At 39.3% G+C, this 20,921-nt stretch overlaps 1 protein-coding gene across 2 annotated transcripts; it reads right to left on the bottom strand.

Moving 5' to 3' along the window:
• Positions 1-393: 393 nt before the first annotated feature.
• orc4 (origin recognition complex, subunit 4) lies at positions 394-14,480 on the bottom strand. 2 transcript variants are annotated; one of them, XM_071514205.1, is made up of 14 exons: positions 14,463-14,480; positions 13,289-13,366; positions 12,371-12,447; positions 10,507-10,597; positions 9,489-9,564; positions 8,305-8,390; positions 8,164-8,212; positions 6,199-6,350; positions 4,692-4,865; positions 3,783-3,869; positions 3,144-3,252; positions 1,692-1,787; positions 1,281-1,348; positions 394-620 (listed from the first exon to the last, which is right to left on the bottom strand). In XM_071514205.1, the coding sequence occupies exons 2-14, from the start codon at positions 13,343-13,345 to the stop codon at positions 438-440; spliced, it is 1,305 nt and encodes a 434-aa protein (XP_071370306.1). In that variant the 5' UTR covers positions 13,346-13,366; positions 14,463-14,480; the 3' UTR covers positions 394-437. The 2 variants fall into 2 exon arrangements, with proteins under 2 accessions (XP_071370306.1, XP_071370305.1); XM_071514204.1 differs by lacking the exon at positions 14,463-14,480 and adding an exon at positions 14,374-14,457.
• Between the last annotated feature and the right edge of the window lie 6,441 nt (positions 14,481-20,921).

Consider the following 20,921-nt stretch of genomic DNA (forward strand, 5'->3'; position numbering starts at 1 on the left):
CTCTGCATACTTCTGTACAAGGTAATGCTGAGTGTTAAATCCACCAGTAGATGGCAGCAGTCAGCAGGTGAAGCAGCACCAAACAGAATAGAAAGCAGAGGGCAGAATGGGTTCTAACACCAATTCAATGACTTTTAATGTGAAATTCAAGACTCATAATCAGCATTGACAATTGGTTTTGGGATAAGACATGACATTAGTAAAATTAAACGTATAGGCTTCATATTTTTACTATGTCAAGAAATCCTGGTGAAATCTTTCATTTTAAGAGGGTCAGAGATTAAGATTAATGAAATTGGGTGCTCTACTCTAATTCTAAAAAATCAAATACTTTCAAGGGATTTTTCTCTTGTTTACATTCATAGTTTATTGGAAAAAGTACATTACAAAAAAAGAAAATTCCTTATATACATCACTGGGATCTTCAAAAAAACACCTTAGCCGAACGCCGACATGGCCCACTGCTTGACGTCGGTGGGGCATTGTGGGTATTTCTGCAGGGCCTCCATGACCTGGCTGTGGTCCAGCATCAGCCTCATCAGCTGGTACTCCCTCTGGGTTTTAGCTGCAAAGCCGTCGACGGGCCGGACCAGCTCCAGCTGCTGCAGGTGCTCGAACGCCTGGGGGGGGGGGGGGGGTTAGGGCGGGAGGCGTCAGTGGGAGGGGCTTATTTGAATATTAATGAGATATGGAGGAGGTGGTTATGGAGGAATATTCTCAGCCTCCTTCGCTCCGTCTGGGAAAAGAGTTTCAGGTGAAGCGTTCCAATTCCAACGGTTATCAAAATTTGATTGGATGAAATGTTTGGCTCCGCCCCCCCGAGTGCAGGATGAGTCAGAAACAGAAATGTGCTGTTTACCGGAAAGAGACGCTCTGTTCATTTAGAACATTTCTAGAAATCAACAGATCACAGGTGAACGCTAAGTCCAGCAACATCAGCAAAAAGATTAAAAAAAAAAAAGTTATTTCTCATTTAAAAAGCTTAATTTCTCCTCTGCTTCACACTCACTGGGATTTACTGGTTCCCAGTAAAACCAGTTTAATACAAACCTGCTGGTTACAAACCTGTTTCTCTAACTAGAAGGCTACTTTTTTATATTCTATTAAAAAGTCCCCAAATTTGTTTTATTACAGTGATATAAATCACTTTTTTCTCAATTGCTGAATATTTCATTTTGGCATCAAAATTATATAATTATGTACAATACATCGAATTAGAAAGGAAAACGTAACATAACAAACTGGGAAAAGTCAGTTTAAGTCAGTGAATGAACTCTGACCTTCATGACGACCGGCTGGTCAAAGTTGTAGATGGAGTGAGATTTCCTCTGCAGGAACTTCTTAAACTCTGAGGGGAAACAAGATCAGATGTTAGAACAAATTTTGTATCTACTGAACAAAAATATCAATGCAACATGTGAAGTTTTAGTCCCATTTTAGTTTCATGACTTAAAATAAAATATCCCATCATTTTTCCACAGTAAAGCTCATTTCTCTCACATTTTATGCACAACCTGTTACTGAGCGTTTCTACTTTGCCCAGAGTTTCTTTCAGTTTTCTGATCTGAAGTGTAAGCAAGTCAAATCTTTAAAATTGTTGCATTTCTATTTTTGTTCAGCATAATTTCGGGTGTTTTTCTAATTTTCTGTGTTCAAATAAAAGCTTCCTGAAGCGAAGTGTCGGGTCTCACCGTTGTGAACCATCTGCAGGTTGAACGGCTCTCCGTCATAGATGTCGTTCAGGTGTTTCATGGCGATGATCAGGCAGAGCTCCAGGATGGACAGACCTGCAGAGGAGAAAAGAAACTGAACTCTTCTGTTCCAGAACGCCAGAAATCTGAGACAAGCTGGAAGAAAGTCCATCGTTTTATACTTCTAACATCTAGAGAGTCTAATTCACCTCCTGGTCTTTAGAGAGTCACATCATTTATACCAGGTGTCACTTTTTAGAAATGGTAGCAGAGGTGGAGACTCAAGTAACATGACTTGGACTCGAGTCCCAGTTTCAACAACTTGAGACTTTGACTTGGGTTCTGGTGACTTGGGACTCGACTCTGACTTGTACTCTGATGACTTGAAAAGGTTTCTAAAGTCTTGACTTGAGATCTTGTGTTTGTGTAAATGACTCAGATTGAAAGTGATGAGATTTGTTCCAGCAGACGACTGAATTTAAATTCTGTTTTCTGAATTTGTATGGAATGATTGAATCTATTGAAGTTGAAACTGATTATAGAAATCAAACTCATGATGCTCTTACCAAGTTTTTATCCTATTAAAACCATATTGCATTGAAAAGTCCTAGATATTTAGCTTTCTTTAAGATATTAAATTGATACTGGACTCTTGATTTGTTCTGACTTGACTTGCTGTTCTACATTTAGACTTGAGACTTGACATTAATGACTTGGACTTGACTTGGTAATCTTTTTTTTCATATCCTCTAGAGTACTACAGCATTCCTACAGGGCTTTACAGTCTTTCTATGATATTTGTATTTTAATATCTATCTAAACATTGTTGTGGATTACTGTCGTTACTTTTCCATGAGGATCAGCTCGTCTCAGTAGAGTCGATTATTGATCTAACAAAGTTACATTAAGTGATGTCACAGTTTACCGTACAGCTGACGCTTCATTGATAACTTAAAGCAGTGGTTCTCAACGTTGGGTCCGGGGACCACCAGGGGTCCTTGAGGAGGTTCCAGGGGGTCCCCAGAAAATGGATGAATTGTTAAACTTCAGTATTATTTAATTTTTTATAATTTTATAATCTAATTTTTATAATTATTTAAGTTAACACACTTATAGAATGTAGAAGAATGACTGTTTTGATCATAGTTTCTCTGTTATCTCTCTACCTACAACACAGACAGTCATGGGATTCTGGACAAAATCACATCTGACAATAAAAAATAGTCTCAGATTTGGGTCCGAGAGACAAAATCTCATCAAAAGGGGGTCATTGACCCTAATGTGTAGGATTTGCGGTCCTGGGTATGAAAAAGGTTGAGAATCACTGACATTTCACTTATAAACAGCCTAGATCTATATTCTTTGTCGTAGCAGATCTTGGTGTCCTTTGTCAGGTTTCTGTCGTTCTCTAGCCTGACCGGTCCGTACAGACCGGTGTTTCCTCCAGTTTACCGTGCAGGATGTTGGCTTTGGAGTCGGCGCAGCAGAGCCGGCTGGCCTCCTGCAGGTCCGCAGCTCTGACAGCAGGGTGCGCTGCCGAGACGCGACTCACCGCCAGCATCTGCAGGAGGAACACACAGGAAATACAATTAGAAACATTCCCAAAAAAAAACCTGGGGAAAAAAAATGAAAATGCTGGCGATAATATTGTATAGCACGATATTTTGGTGGGACAGTTTCATTTATTATTTTCAGGGTTTTTTTAGTATCGTGATACTATCCGCCAAAATATACTGTCCCGATATTTTGGCGGGACAGTATCGCAATATTAATTTTTTTTTTTGTTTTTTTATTAATTTTCATATTCATTTTTATCCAAATTTATATTTTGGATATCGCCCAAGCCTACCTGGGATCCATTTAAATAGGGAATTAATAGCTTTATTATATATAGGTTAATACAAGTACAAAATGCAACAACATAAGAAATATATTAATGTCTGAATGTGTCTGCTTGTTTTTAGCTGTTGCAAAATTTTTTTTTTTTTTGGAAAAGCGTCCACCAAAACACAGATGTTACATGAAATGTTAGGTTAATGTTCTCTTCTGTTAGCTGCTGTGTCTGCATGATCAAAACAAGCCGCTCAGTACCAGCAGCAGCTGCAGCGAGCGGAAGTCTGTGCTGGAGTTGAAGTGTCGTCGCAAAACCTCCTCCACCGACCTGTCGCCACACAGAGTCTGAGGAGAGAGAGAGAGACAGGTGAAGCCTCCAATCTGACCAGGAACCCTAAAGATCCTTACGTTTTATTCAGTCTTGAGGCACAAGTCTCAACAAATCAAGTCAAGTCAGAACAAATCAAGAGTCCAGTATCAATTTAATATCTTAAAGAAAACTACATATCTAGGACTTTTCAATGCAATATGGTTTTAATAGGATAAAAACTTGGTAAGAGCATCATGAGTTTGATTTCTATAATCAGTTTCAACTTCAATAAATTCAATCATTCCATACAAATTCAGAAAACAGAATTTAAATTCAGTCGTCTGCTGGAACAAATCTCATCACTTTCAATCTGAGTCATTTACACAAACACAAGATCTCAAGTCAAGACTTTAGAAACCTTTTCAAGTCATCAGAGTACAAGTCAGAGTCAAGTCCCAAGTCACCAGAACCCAAGTCAAGTCAAGTCTCAAGTCTTCTCTTCATGCATCAAGTCAAATCCCAAGCTACTAGAACACAAGTCAAAGTTAAGTTCCAAGTCACCAGAACCCAAGTCAAGTCCCAAGTTACTAGACCCCAAGTCAAAGTCAAGTCTCAAGCTACTAGAACCCAAGTCAAGTCAAGTCTCAGGTCTTCTCTTCATGCATTAAGTCAAGACTCAAGCAGTTAAAACTGGGACTCGAATCCAAGTCATGTGACAAACTGTGATATTTTTAGCACTGTGACTCGCATGAGAGACTAAACTCGGTCCAAAATGGAGACGGATGTGAAGTCTCCACTTCTGCTTTAAATCCCACAGTAAACAGGATTCACCCGGATCTATCGGTTCCTCGGCTCACCTGGACGCCGGTGTTCCAGTCCCGGCTGAACCGGGCGTCGGGGAAGCCGTCCGGCAGGCTGAGCTGGGTCCGGACCCGGTCCAGGTACTGAGGGAACGTCAGGCCGCTCAGCAGGTGGATCTGACGGTGCGAGAACCGAGATTTAACCCGCTTCTCCAGCAGCTCCAGGACGTCCTGCGGGGGGAAACCACCGACCAAAAGGAAAAAGAAAGGAAAATGAAATCTGTGACTGTAACACATGCACATAAATATGAATTAGTTTATGTAATATGTAATTAATAATTAACAAAATGTCCCGGGTCTGGTTTTGGCCTACAACTCCCATGTGAGGCATTTGTGATCAGTTTTAGTTTTCAATCCTAATTTTGTTATTTGGCTCATTTCTTCAAAAAGTCAGTACCAGCAGCGAAGTTTGACGATAAACAATTTACAATTTCACATTTGGCAGACGCTTTTATCCAAAGCGACTTACACATGAGATTTGCATACAACACAAGCAAGTTTCTAGATAGGAGAGAACAACGAGAGTAAGTGCTATAGAGCTAAGTTCTGGTCCAACAGGACAAAGGTGCTACAAGGCAGTGCTATGAGGTAATGCATAGAGTGCATCAAATTTTTTTTTTTTTTTTTTTTTTTATGAAAGGAGGTATTCGCTAAAGAGCTGGGTCTTTAGCCTTTTCTTAAGGATTGAGAGGGACTCTGCGGATCGAATGGAGTTTGGCAACTCGTTCCACCACCGGGGAACCACAGAAGAAGAGTCTGGCTAGAGACTTAGGGCCTTGCTGTGGTGGCAGCACCAGGCGCCGCTCCTTGGCAGAGCGTAGTGAGCGGGAGGGAGCGTAGACCTGAATGAGGGAGTTCAGGTAGGTCGGAGCCGTTTTGGTTATTGTTTTGTAGGCGAGCATCAAGGACTTGGAACTTGATGCGGGCAAATAAACTCTTAACCTGTTTGAAATCGAGATTATGAACAGATTTTTCATCACATTTCCAAAACTTTCTGCGTATGTATCATTCTTTTGTTTTGATTTCTTTAACTTTTCCAGAGCTGGAAAACAGGTCCTGCAGCAGACTGGAGCATGTCTGCAGCGTCATCAGTGTGTTCAGTTATTTTCTCCTGTCTCCAGACTCATCAAGTTTATTTCAGGATTTTTTTTTTGTGAAATCATCTCACTGCACCGGCAGATAATTTCCCCGGTTTCAACAAATGTGACTTTTTTCCAGGAGAATGTAACTTTTTTCAGGACATTTTCTTGGTAAAAGTGAAATTGTCTTGGAGAAAGTTTCTTGTTTCCACATTTTCTTCATTGTTTTATGATGATTTCTTGAAAGAAGAAGTCATATTGGCATGAATCAAGTGAAATTTACTGAAACCAGCAGATTATCTGCCAGTGCAGTGAGAGAATTTGACTGAAAATATCATGAAATAAGCTGATAGGTCTGGAGACAAGAGAAAAATCACTGGACAGATGGTCATTTTTTGCAGTGTGCAGGTGAGGCTGAGGCTCACCAGTCTGCAGGTGAGGCCGACCACAGCGACCGGAGCCTGGGCCGACTGGGACACGTCCAGCAGGTTGTACAGCAGAGTCTGGTTCTTATGGTGAGCGAACAGGTCGAACTCGTCCAGGACAAACAACACCGGACGACTGCTGCTGCGATCACCTGAGAGAGAGAGAGAGGGAGGGAGAGAGAGAGAGAGAGAGAGAGAGAGAGAGGGAGAGAGAGAGAGAGAGAGAGAGAGAGAGAATGGGGGCAAGAAAGAGGATAATTAATAAGAGACTTAAAACTTACTGATCTCATTTCATAAGATACAAACAAAAACAAAGCAGTAAAATATCACAAATAACCTAGATTCTTGGTCAGGAGAGAGGAAAGACAAGGAAAGAAGGAAGGAAGGAAAGAGAAAGAAAGAAAAAAGAAAGACAAAAAATTAGAAACAAACATGAGGGAAAAGAGAAAGAAAAAGAAAGTAAAGTTTTTCCCAGTTTTTTGTAGTAGTAGTAGTAGTAGTAGTAGTGCTATTGTGGTAAATATTGCAATATTCATGAAATATTGTGATATTCAATATTATTGAATATCGGCCCAAGCCAACTCCCAACCTCCCAATCAAAAAAACACAAACAAACAAAAACGTTGTGAACTGCTGAGCAGGCTCCCACTGAGCAATTTTACGTTGATTAGACGTTTAAAACACGTCTAAATGGCCCATAGCCGTCTAGGTTAAATTAAGTTTAAATGGGGTTGAAAAGTGAAAGTTTATTAGATGTCTACGTCTTAGCTTGGATTTACAGATGTTTATTCATTGTAATAATGTATTTACTGCTTGGTCTAAAATAGCTCTATACACAGCCGTAATGATCCTGGGCTATATGAGAGCTAAAGCATAGACGCAACGTTGAAATCACGTCTTTTGCTCAGTGGGCTGTTTCGAGGGAAATGATTGGCTGACATATTGTGCGCTTAGTCCGTCCAAGTAGGAAGTGGAAGCCGAGGTAAAGGTGGAAGTCTGGTGTCCAGGGCAACTAGGAGCTCCTGCAAGTTAGATTTTAGGGTTGGGCGATAGGACGAATATTTGTTTTTGGGAGATTTTTGTCATTTAATTTTGCTAATTTAATGGTCTAATTAAATGGTAAATAATTAACCTGTAAAGCACAATTCAAAGCGTGCATGAACAGGAACTGGCAGTTGGAGTTGGGCCATATTTTGCACGTTCTTGTTGCACTGATTTCCGACGAGTCTTTCGCAAACTAGATTATTAGATTTAAGACGTTTTAAGACTTTTTTTAAGTGCAGTTTGAAAAGTCTCGGCTCACCACAAGAACAACTCTGAAAAACTAAAAGACAGCAGCGATATCAGAGCAAACATCTGCCACATCCAGAGAGAGAGAGATCTGTCACTAGAAAAGCAGTAAAGCAAAGTATTCCTGTAACTGTATTTAACACTCAAACACAACATTTAACTAGGGCTGGGCGATATGGACCAAAAATCATATCTCTGTATGTTTAGGCTGAATGGCGATACACGATATATATCTTGGTATTTTCTACAAAGTGGGCTAAATGTTCAGTTCTAAGTCAAAGCCACATGTGAGATGTCACAAGCACTTTTCTTAAAACAAGGCTGTGATCAAAATAAATTGCAAAGACAGGATTTCCTTCCCTGTTCTAGAACAGTCGGGTAAGTTCAGAAAATGACATCACTTTACTGCAATGCAGCCTTTAAAACCAAGAAAAGACACTTATGCCATATCACCATATTACGATATCCAAAATCTAAGACGATATCTAGTCTCATATCACGATATCGATATAATATCAGTATATTGCCCAGCCCTACATTTAACCATATTTAACACCTTGAACTCAATCAGAGAACTCAACTTTAAAACACTTTTTAAGGAGCTGCATGAATCCCAAGTCTGATCAGGATGGAGCCTCCTGCCTGTCTGAAAACCCCAAAATAAGGAACACGCACCTTTCTTCAACGCCTCCAGAAGGAAGGCCAGGTTCTCCGCAAAACTGCCCTGCAACCAATCACAAAACAAACAGACACTTTATGGATTTATCAATGAACTGAACTCTCAGTAAGACTCTGTCAAAACTTCAGAACACTTACAAACACTTTGTCCCCGACGACGTTCTCCAGGTGGAGCTGCCGCGTGATTTCTCTCAGCGCGATCCTGTCGTCCGTCTGCAGGAGTCCTGCAGGGAGACCGGGTCCAAGACTAAGTCACCTGACTACAGCCGCACCGGGCCAGAGGTTCAAAATCCTCTCATCCAATCAACTTAAAACCAGGAAGTGAGAGACGCTGCAGATTCTCCCCGTTTGTCCGAATCACATTCTGCTGTCAGTGCAGATAAGAGAGGCGATGACGCGGCAGAGAGGCCACGCCACGCAAAGAGCGCTACAAGTGCAAAACGCTGAACGTGTGGTTCTCAACATGGGGTCCGGGGACCGCCAGGGGTCCTTGAGGGGGTTCCAGGGGGTCCCCCAGCAAAAACTGATGACTTGTTAAACTTTTACCACAGTTAGAGAATGTAGAAGAATGACTGTTCTGATCATAGTTTCTCTGTTATCTCTCTACCTGCAATACAGACAGTCATGGGATTCTGGACAAAATCATATCTGATAATAAAAATATTCTCAGATTTGGGTCCGAGAGACAAAATCTCATCAAATCGGGGTTCTAATGTGGCTCTAATGTGGACTAAAGTAGGATCCTTGATGTGAAAAAGGTTGAGAATCACCACGATAAATGATAAATCAACATTTTCTGTGGTTGTTTTTTTCTGTGTTCTAATAATTTAAGTGAAATGTACATGGTGTAAATAATTTGTTGTTTCCTTTTCACGTCTGTCAAAAAACAGCAGGATCATTAAAATGTTTTTGGTTTTTTTTGAAGTGTCAAAATGCGACATGACTTGTTGTCATTTTGATGCTTCCAGATAATTCTGTTATTATGATCCTGCAGTCGTTTGACAGACGTGAAAAGGTTCAGAGCGACTAACAACACCACATACATTTCACATGAATTATTAGAACAGAAATAAACAACCAGAGAAAATGTTTTTTTTGTTTTGCCCATAGAAACTGAATAGTCTTTCACACTTCATACGGGTCGGTGAACATGAGCAGGATCTCAGGACTTCTGGGTATTGAAGTCCTTTCATTTCAGACAGTGACCTCTCGCTGCCATCTGGAGCCTCTGAGGTCCAAAACCACCTGGTGAGACTTTAAACTGCCAGGAAACTCATCAGGATGATCAAACTGTATGAGTGTGTGTTGGAGTCGGTTCCTACCGTTCAGATGGACCTGCAGCAGGTTCTTCTGCAGGTCCGTCTCCTCCAGCAGCTCCTTCAACACACAGCTCAGCAGCTGCACAGCACAGGGAAACAGCAACATTCATCATAATAATCATAATAATAACTTTATTTGTATAGCACTTTTCTAAAAAACAATGTTTACAAAGTGCTTCACATCCAATAAAACCCAAACAGAGGTGATGTAAAAGTAGCACAGTTAAATGAAGAAAATAGTTAAAAATGGGAAGGAAGGACGAAAGGAAGAAAGAAAGAAAGGGAAGGAAGAAAGAAAGAAAGAAAGAAAGATGGGAAGGAAGGAAGGCAGGAATGAAGGAAGGAAGGAAGAAAGAACAAAAGAACAAAAGAAAGAAAGAAAGATAGGAAGGAAGGCAGGAATGAAGGAAGAAAGAAAGAAAGGCAGACAGACAGAAAGAAAGAAAGAAAGAAAAGCAGGCAGAAAGAAAGACAGAAAGAAAGGAAAGAAAGAAAGAAAGAAAGACAAAAAAGAAAGACCAAAATAGAGTTAGAAACAAAGAAATGGGGGAAAAGAGAAAGAAAAAGAGAGTAAAGAAGGAAAGAAAGACGATGAGAAAAATAGGAATAAAAGGTAATACAAGAGATAAACAGATACAACTAGAAAACAAACAGATAAAACACAGAGACGGGACGAAATATCTAAATTCAATATATCATCAATACAAAACTGTGACAATCCATATGTTGATCCATATGTTGAGTCAGGAACATGAATGGTGATATGAGCTCCATGTAATGACATTTCTAAATTGTTGTTTACATTCTAGCAGCCAATGGCATCGCTGGAAAGATCTGAGTCTCAGAAATAAACAGAATTCTGCTCAGTCAGACTTTGTTGACGCTGAACTTTAATCGATCACATCGTATCCTGGCTGTATTGATCCTGAACCTCAGAGGTATCGAATCGTACCGTTCAAACCGAGCCAGACGGCCTATGAATTTTACCCATAATCCCCCTCTAGCGGTGAGTTTAGCGCACCGTTGTTTTCCCGGCTCCTCTGGGACCGACGATCAGCACCGAGTTGCTCTCTCCGTGAACCGCCGTCCGCCTCAGCAGCTCCAGCAGGTGTCTGAAAACACACAGGTCGGTTTTTTTTTACACTACAATACCCATAATGCTCTTTGGCCAGAAAGCACATTTATGGCATTTCGGAATAATCGGATCTCCTCCTCGCTACAGTTTGGAAGCATTCATTTGTTTTACTTCAAAATCCAAAATATTTTTTTATTTATGAATTTAAAATCAAGTAGTTTGTGACTCCAAGTGGAAGATAGAGCTACAAAAAAAAAAAAAAAAAAACAGTCGGCAGTTTGTATTTACGGTAAATGTGACATGATGTGAACCAGAGGTGGAGACTCGAGTCACATGACTTGGACTTGAGTCCCAGTTTTAATTGCTTGAGGCTTGACTTGATGCATGAAGAGAAGACTTGAGACTTGGCTTTGACTTGGGTTCTGGTGACTTGGGACTCGACTCTGACTTGTACTCTGACTTGAAAAGGTTTCTAAAGTCTTGACTTGAGATCTTGTGTTTGTGTAAATGACTTAGATTGAAAGTGATGAGATTTGTTCCAGCAGACGACTGAATTTAAATTCTGTTTTCTGAATTTGTATGGAATGATTGAATTTATTGAAGTTGAAACTGATTATAGAAATCAAACTCATGATGCTCTAACCAAGTTTTTATCCTATTAAAACCATATTGCATTGAAAAGTCCTAGATATTTAGTTTTCTTTAAGATATTAAATTGATACTGGACTCTTGATTTGTTCTGACTTGACTTGCTGTTCTACATTTAGACTTGAGACTTGACATTAAAGACATGGACTTGTGCCTCAAGACTTGAGACTGACTTGGGACTCGCGCAAAGTTGACCTGGTCACACCTCTGATGTGAACATGTCATTAATGTGGCTGTTGTTTGGGGCTATTTTCAGCTTTGTCCTTGGTGACTACAATACCCATAATGCTCCTCTGCTAGAGTCAGCGGGGAACTGGAGCTTCTCCAGCCTCCAAACTGGGACAGAGTTCTTCAGCAGACTCTGAACTGGGTCAAACTCACTGAGAGCTTCAGTCTTCCTTCATCACAGGAAAACGCTCCTGCAGTTCAAAACTACACACTTTTTCTCCAGATGTTCATTTCTGATATAAAGATTTTGGTGTATTTTAGTATAATTTATGCAGACAGTCATCTTTCCCTGACTGACTTGGGGAAATTAGAGACTAAAATCACAGAAGATGTATACATCAGGACAGTACAACATTTTCCTATTATTTTCCTAATGTTTTGTGTAATTTCTAAATTTATCAAGAGCCAGAAATCACCAAATTCTTTTTCCATACATTTACAGACTCTCTGTATCTGTCTAGGAAGCCTGAGATGATTAGTAATGTGCTTTTTTTCCCCCATTTATTTTTCCTTTACAGCCCTTGTAACTTTGCTTAAAAATGCTTTAAAGATCAAGTTATTATTGAGCACATGTGGTACAAGCATTTTATTATTGTTTTATTATTATTTTTAGATTTTTATGGCAACATTGTCATCATGACTCTTTGCCGACTCTTGATTCAAATGAAATCAAATTCTTCGGCATCAAAACGCAGTCCATAACAAGACAGAGACACACATGTAAAAAGCCTGTATGAAGCACTGAAGTTAAACAACACTACTCTTTTTCTTTTTAAATAAAGCCATTATTTATCCACGGAAGTCCCAAGGGACAGCAGCAACAGATTTAGTTCGAGTCAGAAGAGTAAGAATCACTTCAAAACACGTGAAAAGTGAAAAGTGAAAAGTGAAATGATCTTGGACTCCCTAACCAGCATCAGTAAAATAAACGTACTTGTGCTGAGCCTCCACTCCCTCCGCTCTGTCTGGCAGCTGCTGGTGGCAAAGCCGCTCCCGCAAAACCCTCTGGACCTGGAGATGGAAATGAAACCAACTCAGCTAAGAGTTTCAGTCCAAAACGCTGACGGGATATATCCATTTTTTTTTTTTTTTAAAAGTCACCTGAAATTCAGCACCAGATAGTACAAAACTACAAGTGATTCTATCTTCCAAAATGTTAACAGTTCGTAGGAGAAGGTCTTAAAATAGCTAATAACTTATTTTCCCCCAAAGTGAGTTTTACTTTCATGTCAGCAATAATTTTGTGTCACTTCTCTTAAAAGGTGGATATTTCATTTTGGAGAGAAACTCGTCAACTGTTGCACAGCCGGATTACAAAGAAGCTACTAGGGCTGTGCAAAAAAAATCTATAAAGCTGAGTATTGCAAAAAAAAAATTCCATGATACTGTATCGATTTTCCAGCCCCTTGTATCAATACATTAAAAAAAATGATTCATGTTTTAAACGGATTTAAAATGTCCTTAAATTTCCCTCAAATCCCTTTGAATTAAATACTTTTGACTCAATTTGTCCGCTGAGTTATCGATATAATGTGATGTACATATTAGACTACCCAGGTGGTACACAGCAAGTTGTATTTTTTACAACTTGCTTTAAATTTTCAGTAAATCATGTAGAGTATCGCAATGTATCGTGATACATATCGTATCGTGAGGTCCTTGCCAATACCCAGCCTTAGAAGCTACACTGACATATCTTGCAATAATACAATAATTTATTAGCATAGTCATGAGTCTAGCCATTGAGCTGATTATAAGTGTGTGAGAGTGATAATGGAAGATGGTCATGATGGCAGCTAAAAGCTAAACTAGTCATAAAATATTAAAGACGTTAGTAGAGAATAATTCAAACCTGTGAGATGCATTCTCCTATAGGCAGAGAAGTGTCTTCCACCTTCCTCTTACTCATGATGATGATGATGATGGAAAGCTAGACAGCAACACAGACAGAGCGTGTTGTCAGTTTGTCAAAACACATGAGACAGGTCAGCTCAGTGGTTCCCAAAGTGCGGTCCAGGGGCCCTCCGGGGGTCACTGAGGGGATTCCAGGGAGTCGTTCAGTTTGATAATTATTAATACATTCAACAGCAGAGAATGAGAGAACGTGTAAGTATGGTTATTTTGATCCTAGTTTTACTCTCCCCGCTGTTACCTAATCTCCTCCAGCATCAGCAGTTCTGTGTTAAATCACATGCAGCAGTAAAACCTTCAGAAACAGGTTCTTGGTCGTGTGTTTATCTATCCAGGAGTCCTTGAAAAGTCTGGACTCACCTATAATAGCTAGCATTACTGGCTACTACTCCCTTAGCCCCGATACATGCCGTTCTCTTGCATGGAGAGCAATTCAGGCCGAACTCCATTAAAAAATGCGGCAACTTAATATGGTCTTGCTTATCGGCACGCGTACATACATTGTGTAACAATATTTATGGCTTTTAACGAATTGCTATGCGCCACTCTTCAATTCGGCATCCAGATAATACACCAATCAGCCCTTATCCCAGTACAATTTAACCTTAGTAACTGGTTCACGCTTTTCGCGAACGCCCTCTGCGGTGTAAGTTAACGTTAACGTTATTTTAGTGAAAGAAAATTGTTGGAATAACCAGCGAACCACTTAAAAACTTGAAATTTCATTGAAATAAATAAATTAGTAGATGATATGTATGCCGAATTGAAGAGTGGCTCCTATTTACTCAGAAATTGTCTTAAGTCGTGTCTTAGGACGTATACATGTTGGAGGAGGCCGAGGCATTGATCTGCCATATTTAATGAATGTAGTTTGGTGCCTCGTTCTCTTCAGACTTTTGAGCACGGCACGTATCGCGGCTAGCTAGCAGCGCGCTGCAGGAGCAACACGACAGTTCATCTGCGGTTAGATCCAGTATGTATCATTAGTCTAACAGTCTATCAATACAAATCAATATGGAGACATACCTGCTTCAATCAATAATCATCTAACACAGTGCTGAACTGTCTCAATCTTCGCGGGAATCCTACCAACGACACTTCCCCTCCCATACAACCACTTCCGGATTAGACTGCAACTCCTTCCATGATTGGCTGGAGCGGCAGAACCAGACTAGAATAGAATAGAATAGAATAGAATAGAATAGAATAGAATAGAATAGAATAGAATAGAATAGAATAGAACAGAATAGAATAGAATAGACTTTTACCAATAAACAGCATGTGATTAAACAATTTGTAAATGGCTGTTCTAATTGCAAAATCAAGTAAGAATAGAATAGAACAGTATAGAGTAGAACAGTTATATCACATGTTACAACAGAATAGAATAGACTAACAGCTACATCACATGTTACAATATAATAGAATAGAATAGAATAACACCTATATCACATGTTGCAATACAATAGAATAACAGCTACATCACATGTTACAATATAATAGAATGGAATAACAGTTATATTACATGTTACAATAGAATAGAATGGAATAGAATAACAGTTATATTACGTTACAATAGAATAGAATAACAGCTACATCACATGTTACAATAGAATAGAATAGAATAACACCTATATCACATGTTGCAATACAATAGAATAACAGCTACATCACATGTTACAATATAATAGAATGGAATAGAATATAATAACAGTTATATTACATGTTACAATAGAATAGAATAACAGCTACATCACATGTTACAATAGAATAGAATAGAATAACAGTTATATTACATGTTACAATAGAATAGAATGGAATAGAATAGAATAGAATAACAGTTATAATACATGTTACAATAGAATAGAATGGAATAGAATAGAATAGAATAGAATAACAGTTATATTACGTTACAATAGAATAGAATAACAGCTACATCACATGTTACAATAGAATAGAATAGAATAACAGTTATATTACATTACAATAGAATTGAATTACAGCTATACCACATGTTACAATAGAATAGAATAGAAAAACTGTTAGGCTATATGTTGTCACTGTAGACTAGACTAGAATAGAATAGAATAGGCATTAACCAATATACAGGATGTGATGAAACAATTGGTAAATGTTAAATCACATGTTAGAACCATGGACTGCACAGTAGAATAGAATAGAAGTGAAAGACTGGGTGAAGGTATTGGTCTGTGACAGCAGTGTTCATGCTGTAGTTAGCAGCAGGAACAAAACCAAATCATTCTGTCACGGTGGAAGCTGATTGGACAGAGAGTCTACTTTAACTAACTGCACAGATAAAAGTCAGATGCAGCTCTAGACTTTCATGTTTTCTCCTGTTTCAACGCTGATTTAAATCAGAGGGACGTCAAGCCAGCCGCTTTTGAAGGATTTTCATTTTCTAAAAATCCAGTTTGGTGAAATAGTGAAAGTAGCTTGTGAGTTTTTGTAATCCACTGGCCACTGTGATATGGAGTTACTTCTGTATCTTTTTTTTTGAAGCCGAAAAAATGGTTTGAAAGCAAAAAAAAAAGAAGAAAGAAATCCAAAGTGAAACTACAGTTTGTGTGTTTCCCCTTTAAAAACACAAAGCCTCCTTTACACTGAATCAACTGAACTCAGGTTTGACCTTCAGACAAAACTCAAGTGTCTGCGCTCTGAGGCTCTTTGATCCATTTCCCTTCAGACGGCTGGACTCCCTTTGGAAGCTTTACAACCTTTATTTATTCAGGGAAAGGTTTTGCTGAATGTTTTTTTTTTTTTTTAAGTAACACCCTGTTAAATATTCATATTCTATATTTATACCCTAACCCTAGCAGCTGGGGTTCAGTGCCTTGCTCAAGAGCAGCTCAGTAGTAGTTGCTAGTGATTATTCATCAGGATTTTTCCAGCTAGTCAGAGGAAAAAAACACTGTAATGTTCCTCCTACTACTGCTGCTACTGGAACCACCTAGAAACACCATAGCAACCACTTATTACACCCTAGCAACCAACTAGACCCTGGGAACCACTTAGAATTACCATAGCAACCACTTAGTAACACCCTAACATCCACCTAGTACAGTGATTCTCAACCTTTTTCATATCAAGGACCCTAATTTAGTCCACATCAGAGCCACAGACCCCCATTTGATGAGGTTCTGTCTCTCGGACCCAAATCTGAGAATATTTTTATTGTCAGATATGATTTTGTCCAGAACTCCATGACTGTCTGTATTGTAGGTAGAGAGATAACAGAGAAACTATGATCAAAACAGTCATTCTTCTACATTCTCTAATTGTGTTAACTTCTTGTAAATTAAATAATGCTTAAGTTTAACAAGTCATCAATTTGCTGGGGACCCCCTGGAACCCCCTCAAGGACCCCTGGTGGTCCCCGGACCCCACGTTGAGAAACACTGACCTAGTACACCCTAGCAACCACCCAGTAATTCCCTAGCCACCATTTAAATGTTAGGTTTTCCTTTACTTTCAGCTGCTCTCAGCTAGCCCACACATTTGCTCCGGTAAATGTATTTTCTAGTATTCCTATAATATTCCTATAGTGATTTGTGGATTAATATGTCTACTTAATTGAAAGTAGTACAATTAGTAGTTTATCTCCTATGGTATCACTATAATATTCCCAGTGGTGGAAGAAGTACTCAGATCTTTTACTTTAGTAAAAGTAGAAATACTACAGTAATACTCTGTTACAAGTAAAAGTCCTGCATTCAAAATGTTACTTAAGTAAAAGTACAAAAGTATTAGCATCAAAATATACTTAAAGCAACAAAAGTAAAAGTACTCATTATGCAGAATGGCCCATTTCAGAATAATCCAGTATATATTATATTATTGAATTATAATTATTGATGCATTAATGTGTAAGCATCACTTTAATGTTGCAGCCAGGGCCGGCCCCAGGGTTTTGGTGGCCCTAAACAAGAAATTTGTGGCCCTATAACACTAAACATTACACATGCGCAGCTGATAAACACATTTCCTTGCTTACAGCAGTCATCACATATGGAATGAAACTGTACAGCCCGCATCATATCAAAGCAATGAGCTGGGTAAAAGGTAGAACTGGTGGTGTGAAAGGGTCTAACCAGCTGATCTCAGTAATGCAACCCAGGAATAGACTTTTTATTAGGCATTCAAAAAGTTGGTATAGTCTGAAAAATATTCCAAGCGTACTCAGAGGGAAACAACTGTTGACAACTGTCTTGTGCAGTACAGTGTCATCTATCAAGAGAAAAAAAAAATCATCACGCAAGGTTAGCTAGTTAATTGTAAGCCTGTGTACTCGGATGTGTGTGTATAGAGCTCAAAGCTGGGTAACCTAAATGTAATTCAGTTTCATAAGTATCATTCAGCAACAATATTATAGCCTACTTTCTGAGCCTGTTCATTATTACATTCCATATTGAATTCATTGATAAGTGGACAACTTGCTTTCCTGTATGATTTCACTGCAACAGTAGATCTTTACACTCAGAGGATTCAAATCCTTGAGTTATGAGGCCCCATGATGGAGCACAGACGTGTGTGGCCCTAAACGAGCACATAAACTGTTTACGCCTGGGGCCGGCTCTGGTTGCAGCTGGAAAAGGTGGGGCTGATTTCCACTACTTTATATACTGCTGGGTAGCTTACAGCAATCTATAATAATACATCACAATTTATTAGTTGATTATATTTTGTATTAATAATATGAATCTGCCAAGTAACTAGTAACCTAAGTTATCAAATAAAGGTAGTGGAGTAAAAAGTACAATATTTCCCTCTGAAATGTAGTGGAGTAGAAGTACAAAGTAGCATAAAGTGGTAATACTCAAGTAAAGTACAAGTACCTCAAAATTGTACTTAAGTACAGTATTTGAGTAAATGTACTTAGTTACTTTCCACCTCTGAATATTCCTATAGGGACTTGTGTTTCTATGGTACTCAATGGTAAGTTTATGTATGACCTTATGGTACTTTTTGGTATTTTATAACTCCTACAGTATCACTACAATGTTCCTATAATATTTCCATAAGGACGTGCAGTTTTGTTGTCATATTTATATCATATAAAACTTATTATATGGTTACTGTCAGTCTTTTTCATAAGTGTTGGCGAACCAGAGCAGAGAGAGTAGAGGTGAGACAACAGATGTTACAAATGTTAATGTAATATCTTCCCATTAACGCCATTAATCACTAACATCAGAACAATTTGCAGCTAATAGTGAAATAATCATGTTGATGTTATAAATTTCCCATTAATGTAACACAGATTACCTGCTATTAACACAATCACCTTTTCCTGTTAACATGTTTATTATGACATCATTGGGTTTAATTACATTAACAGGAAGGTTGAGTTTTCAAAAGTGTAATATCTGAACTGATGATGAATGTGTTTCCCCTTTGAATATTACATTATCAGATAAAAACACATACATATATCTCTTTCTCTCTTCACTGTGCTTCCTCACTGTTCTGTTCACTGCTTTCTACTGTATTATATTTCATAGTTTGTTATATTGTATTTTTATAATTATTTTACATGCTGCCCTGTCTGTCTGGATCTTCCTGTGCTGCTACCAGGTCTCCTTGAAAAATACATTTATAATTTAAATAGGACTTGCCTGGTTAACTGTCTATACTATAGATGGGATGAAAGCAACTAGAGTTAGTCTGGTATGATAATGGCCTTTAAAAAATAAATCAGATATCAGCCAGTCACCTACCACCAACATGATGGATGTGTTGCAGTTTATTTTATTATATATTTAATATATAATGGATCAATTCAACTCTGGGTGTTCATGAGAAGCCCTTAAGTAGAACAGATTCGGGTTTATTGATGCATGAATATGATTTTATTGTTATAATTATTATTATTCTTGGTTTAAATGCTGTTTCTGAGGCGTTTCCAGCTTGAAAGGAATACAAATCTGGGGGAAATGCTGAATATTTGTAATTTTTTGGAATTGTTTTGGTATGAAAATGGCCAAATTTAAAGACACTGTCCCATTGTGCTAAAGTGTAGTGAGTGAAACAGTGACATTAAACCATTCCTCATTTTGTGAGGGATCCCCCTGAACCCCCTCAGGACCCCTGAAAGTCCCCGGGCCCCAGGTTGGGAACCACTGCTGTAGGCTCCAGCTCTGTGTGAGTCATTCCACCAAAAATATTTCAGTGTGCTCCATTTTTCATTATTTTATTCATAACTTTTGACATGCAGGTCTCATGTATCTGAGCTCTGGAGGAAACATGCATCACCTCTCCCATCTGGCTGCTCCTGCCGCGCATGCGCAGTGCGGCTCTCCATCATCTCCAATATCCCAGTGTAGGAGAACCAGCAGAGGCACTGAACTAATGGGTAGGCTTCTTATTCTTATTTTTGTAAAGGTCAGAAACGCACTGTTGCTCGCTCATTCCACCGTTTTAACACCGATACGCATTAGCGGGGATGCCGGGGGTAAGAAAGGAGTGTTCACGGTGTGATTTAGTACAGCGAGAAGCGTTAGTGCCTGAAAAGCGTCTCTCTTCGCTCTCTGCAACGCAACGGTTTGCACTGCTGTTAGCTATTTAGTGTTAGCATGCTAAGCTAACCGTGCTAACTCGGCCTGGCCCTGGCCTTGCCTGGCCCTTGGCTCGAAAGCCAACGCGGGCCTAGTTGCTTTTTACTTCGACATTTCGGAGTCGGAATCTGGGCTATTGCTGCTCAACGTGCACGACCCCGTTTACGGTTCACATATTAAATGCTAAAACGTTATTAGCGTAACCGAGCTCGCTCGCTAATTCATTTTCGTTACAACAAGCTAGCTGGTTAGCTAACGCTAGACAGCTGACGCTTGGCATGCTAACCCCCAGCTAGTTCAGATGCTCTCTCCAATGCATCAAAAAATACAGTCAGACAGGACTGATTTCGCATGTTGACACGGTCACTTTATAAACGCGAAGGCCCGTAGCTGCCGCTGCTGTAGCTGTACGTCCTGCCGTGGTAAACTAAATATCCTTTAATGTCAGATATATGTGTCGCTACGTTAATAAAGCAACACTTTGCGTTTTGGCACAGTTGATATGCAGCCTGGCTAATGTTCACCTAGCTAATTGGCTATTATCTAATGTTGGGCATCTCTGGTGGGCTTTGGAAAGACCCAGAACCAACTGACATGCTCGCCAGTTTTGGGAAAACGTCTTGCCAGCTAGCTAGCGACCTAGCCAACTTGTGTAGCTGTCAACTTTGAAGTGTCCAAGTCAGTCTGCTACAGGACAATATGGCTAATTTACCCCAATGCTAGCCAGTGTTAGCCAACTTCACAGGGTTACAAGCTTTGAATGCTTGGTTGGGAATTAATTAAGTGAATGTAGCTCGCTACCAAAAGAGTTCAGATGGTGATTTAGTGGCTCAGTGGGGAGAGACAGTCACCGGGTTGCCAGGTCAGTCTGCTATTACTTCTTGGTGCTACATAGTTAGGTTGTTATCTATATGTTAGTCCAAAGTATATACTCCACAAACTATGTATGTGCATTGTTCAGACGAGTTGCATTGCTGTTCATTGCACCTGTTCTTCACTCCT

This window comes from Centroberyx affinis, unplaced genomic scaffold (assembly GCF_046629955.1).
Source record: "Centroberyx affinis isolate AG114_WGS23_722 - 3 ecotype Tasmania unplaced genomic scaffold, CSIRO-AGI_Caff_v1 ptg008241l_1, whole genome shotgun sequence".
NCBI classification, from domain to species: domain Eukaryota; kingdom Metazoa; phylum Chordata; class Actinopteri; order Beryciformes; family Berycidae; genus Centroberyx; species Centroberyx affinis.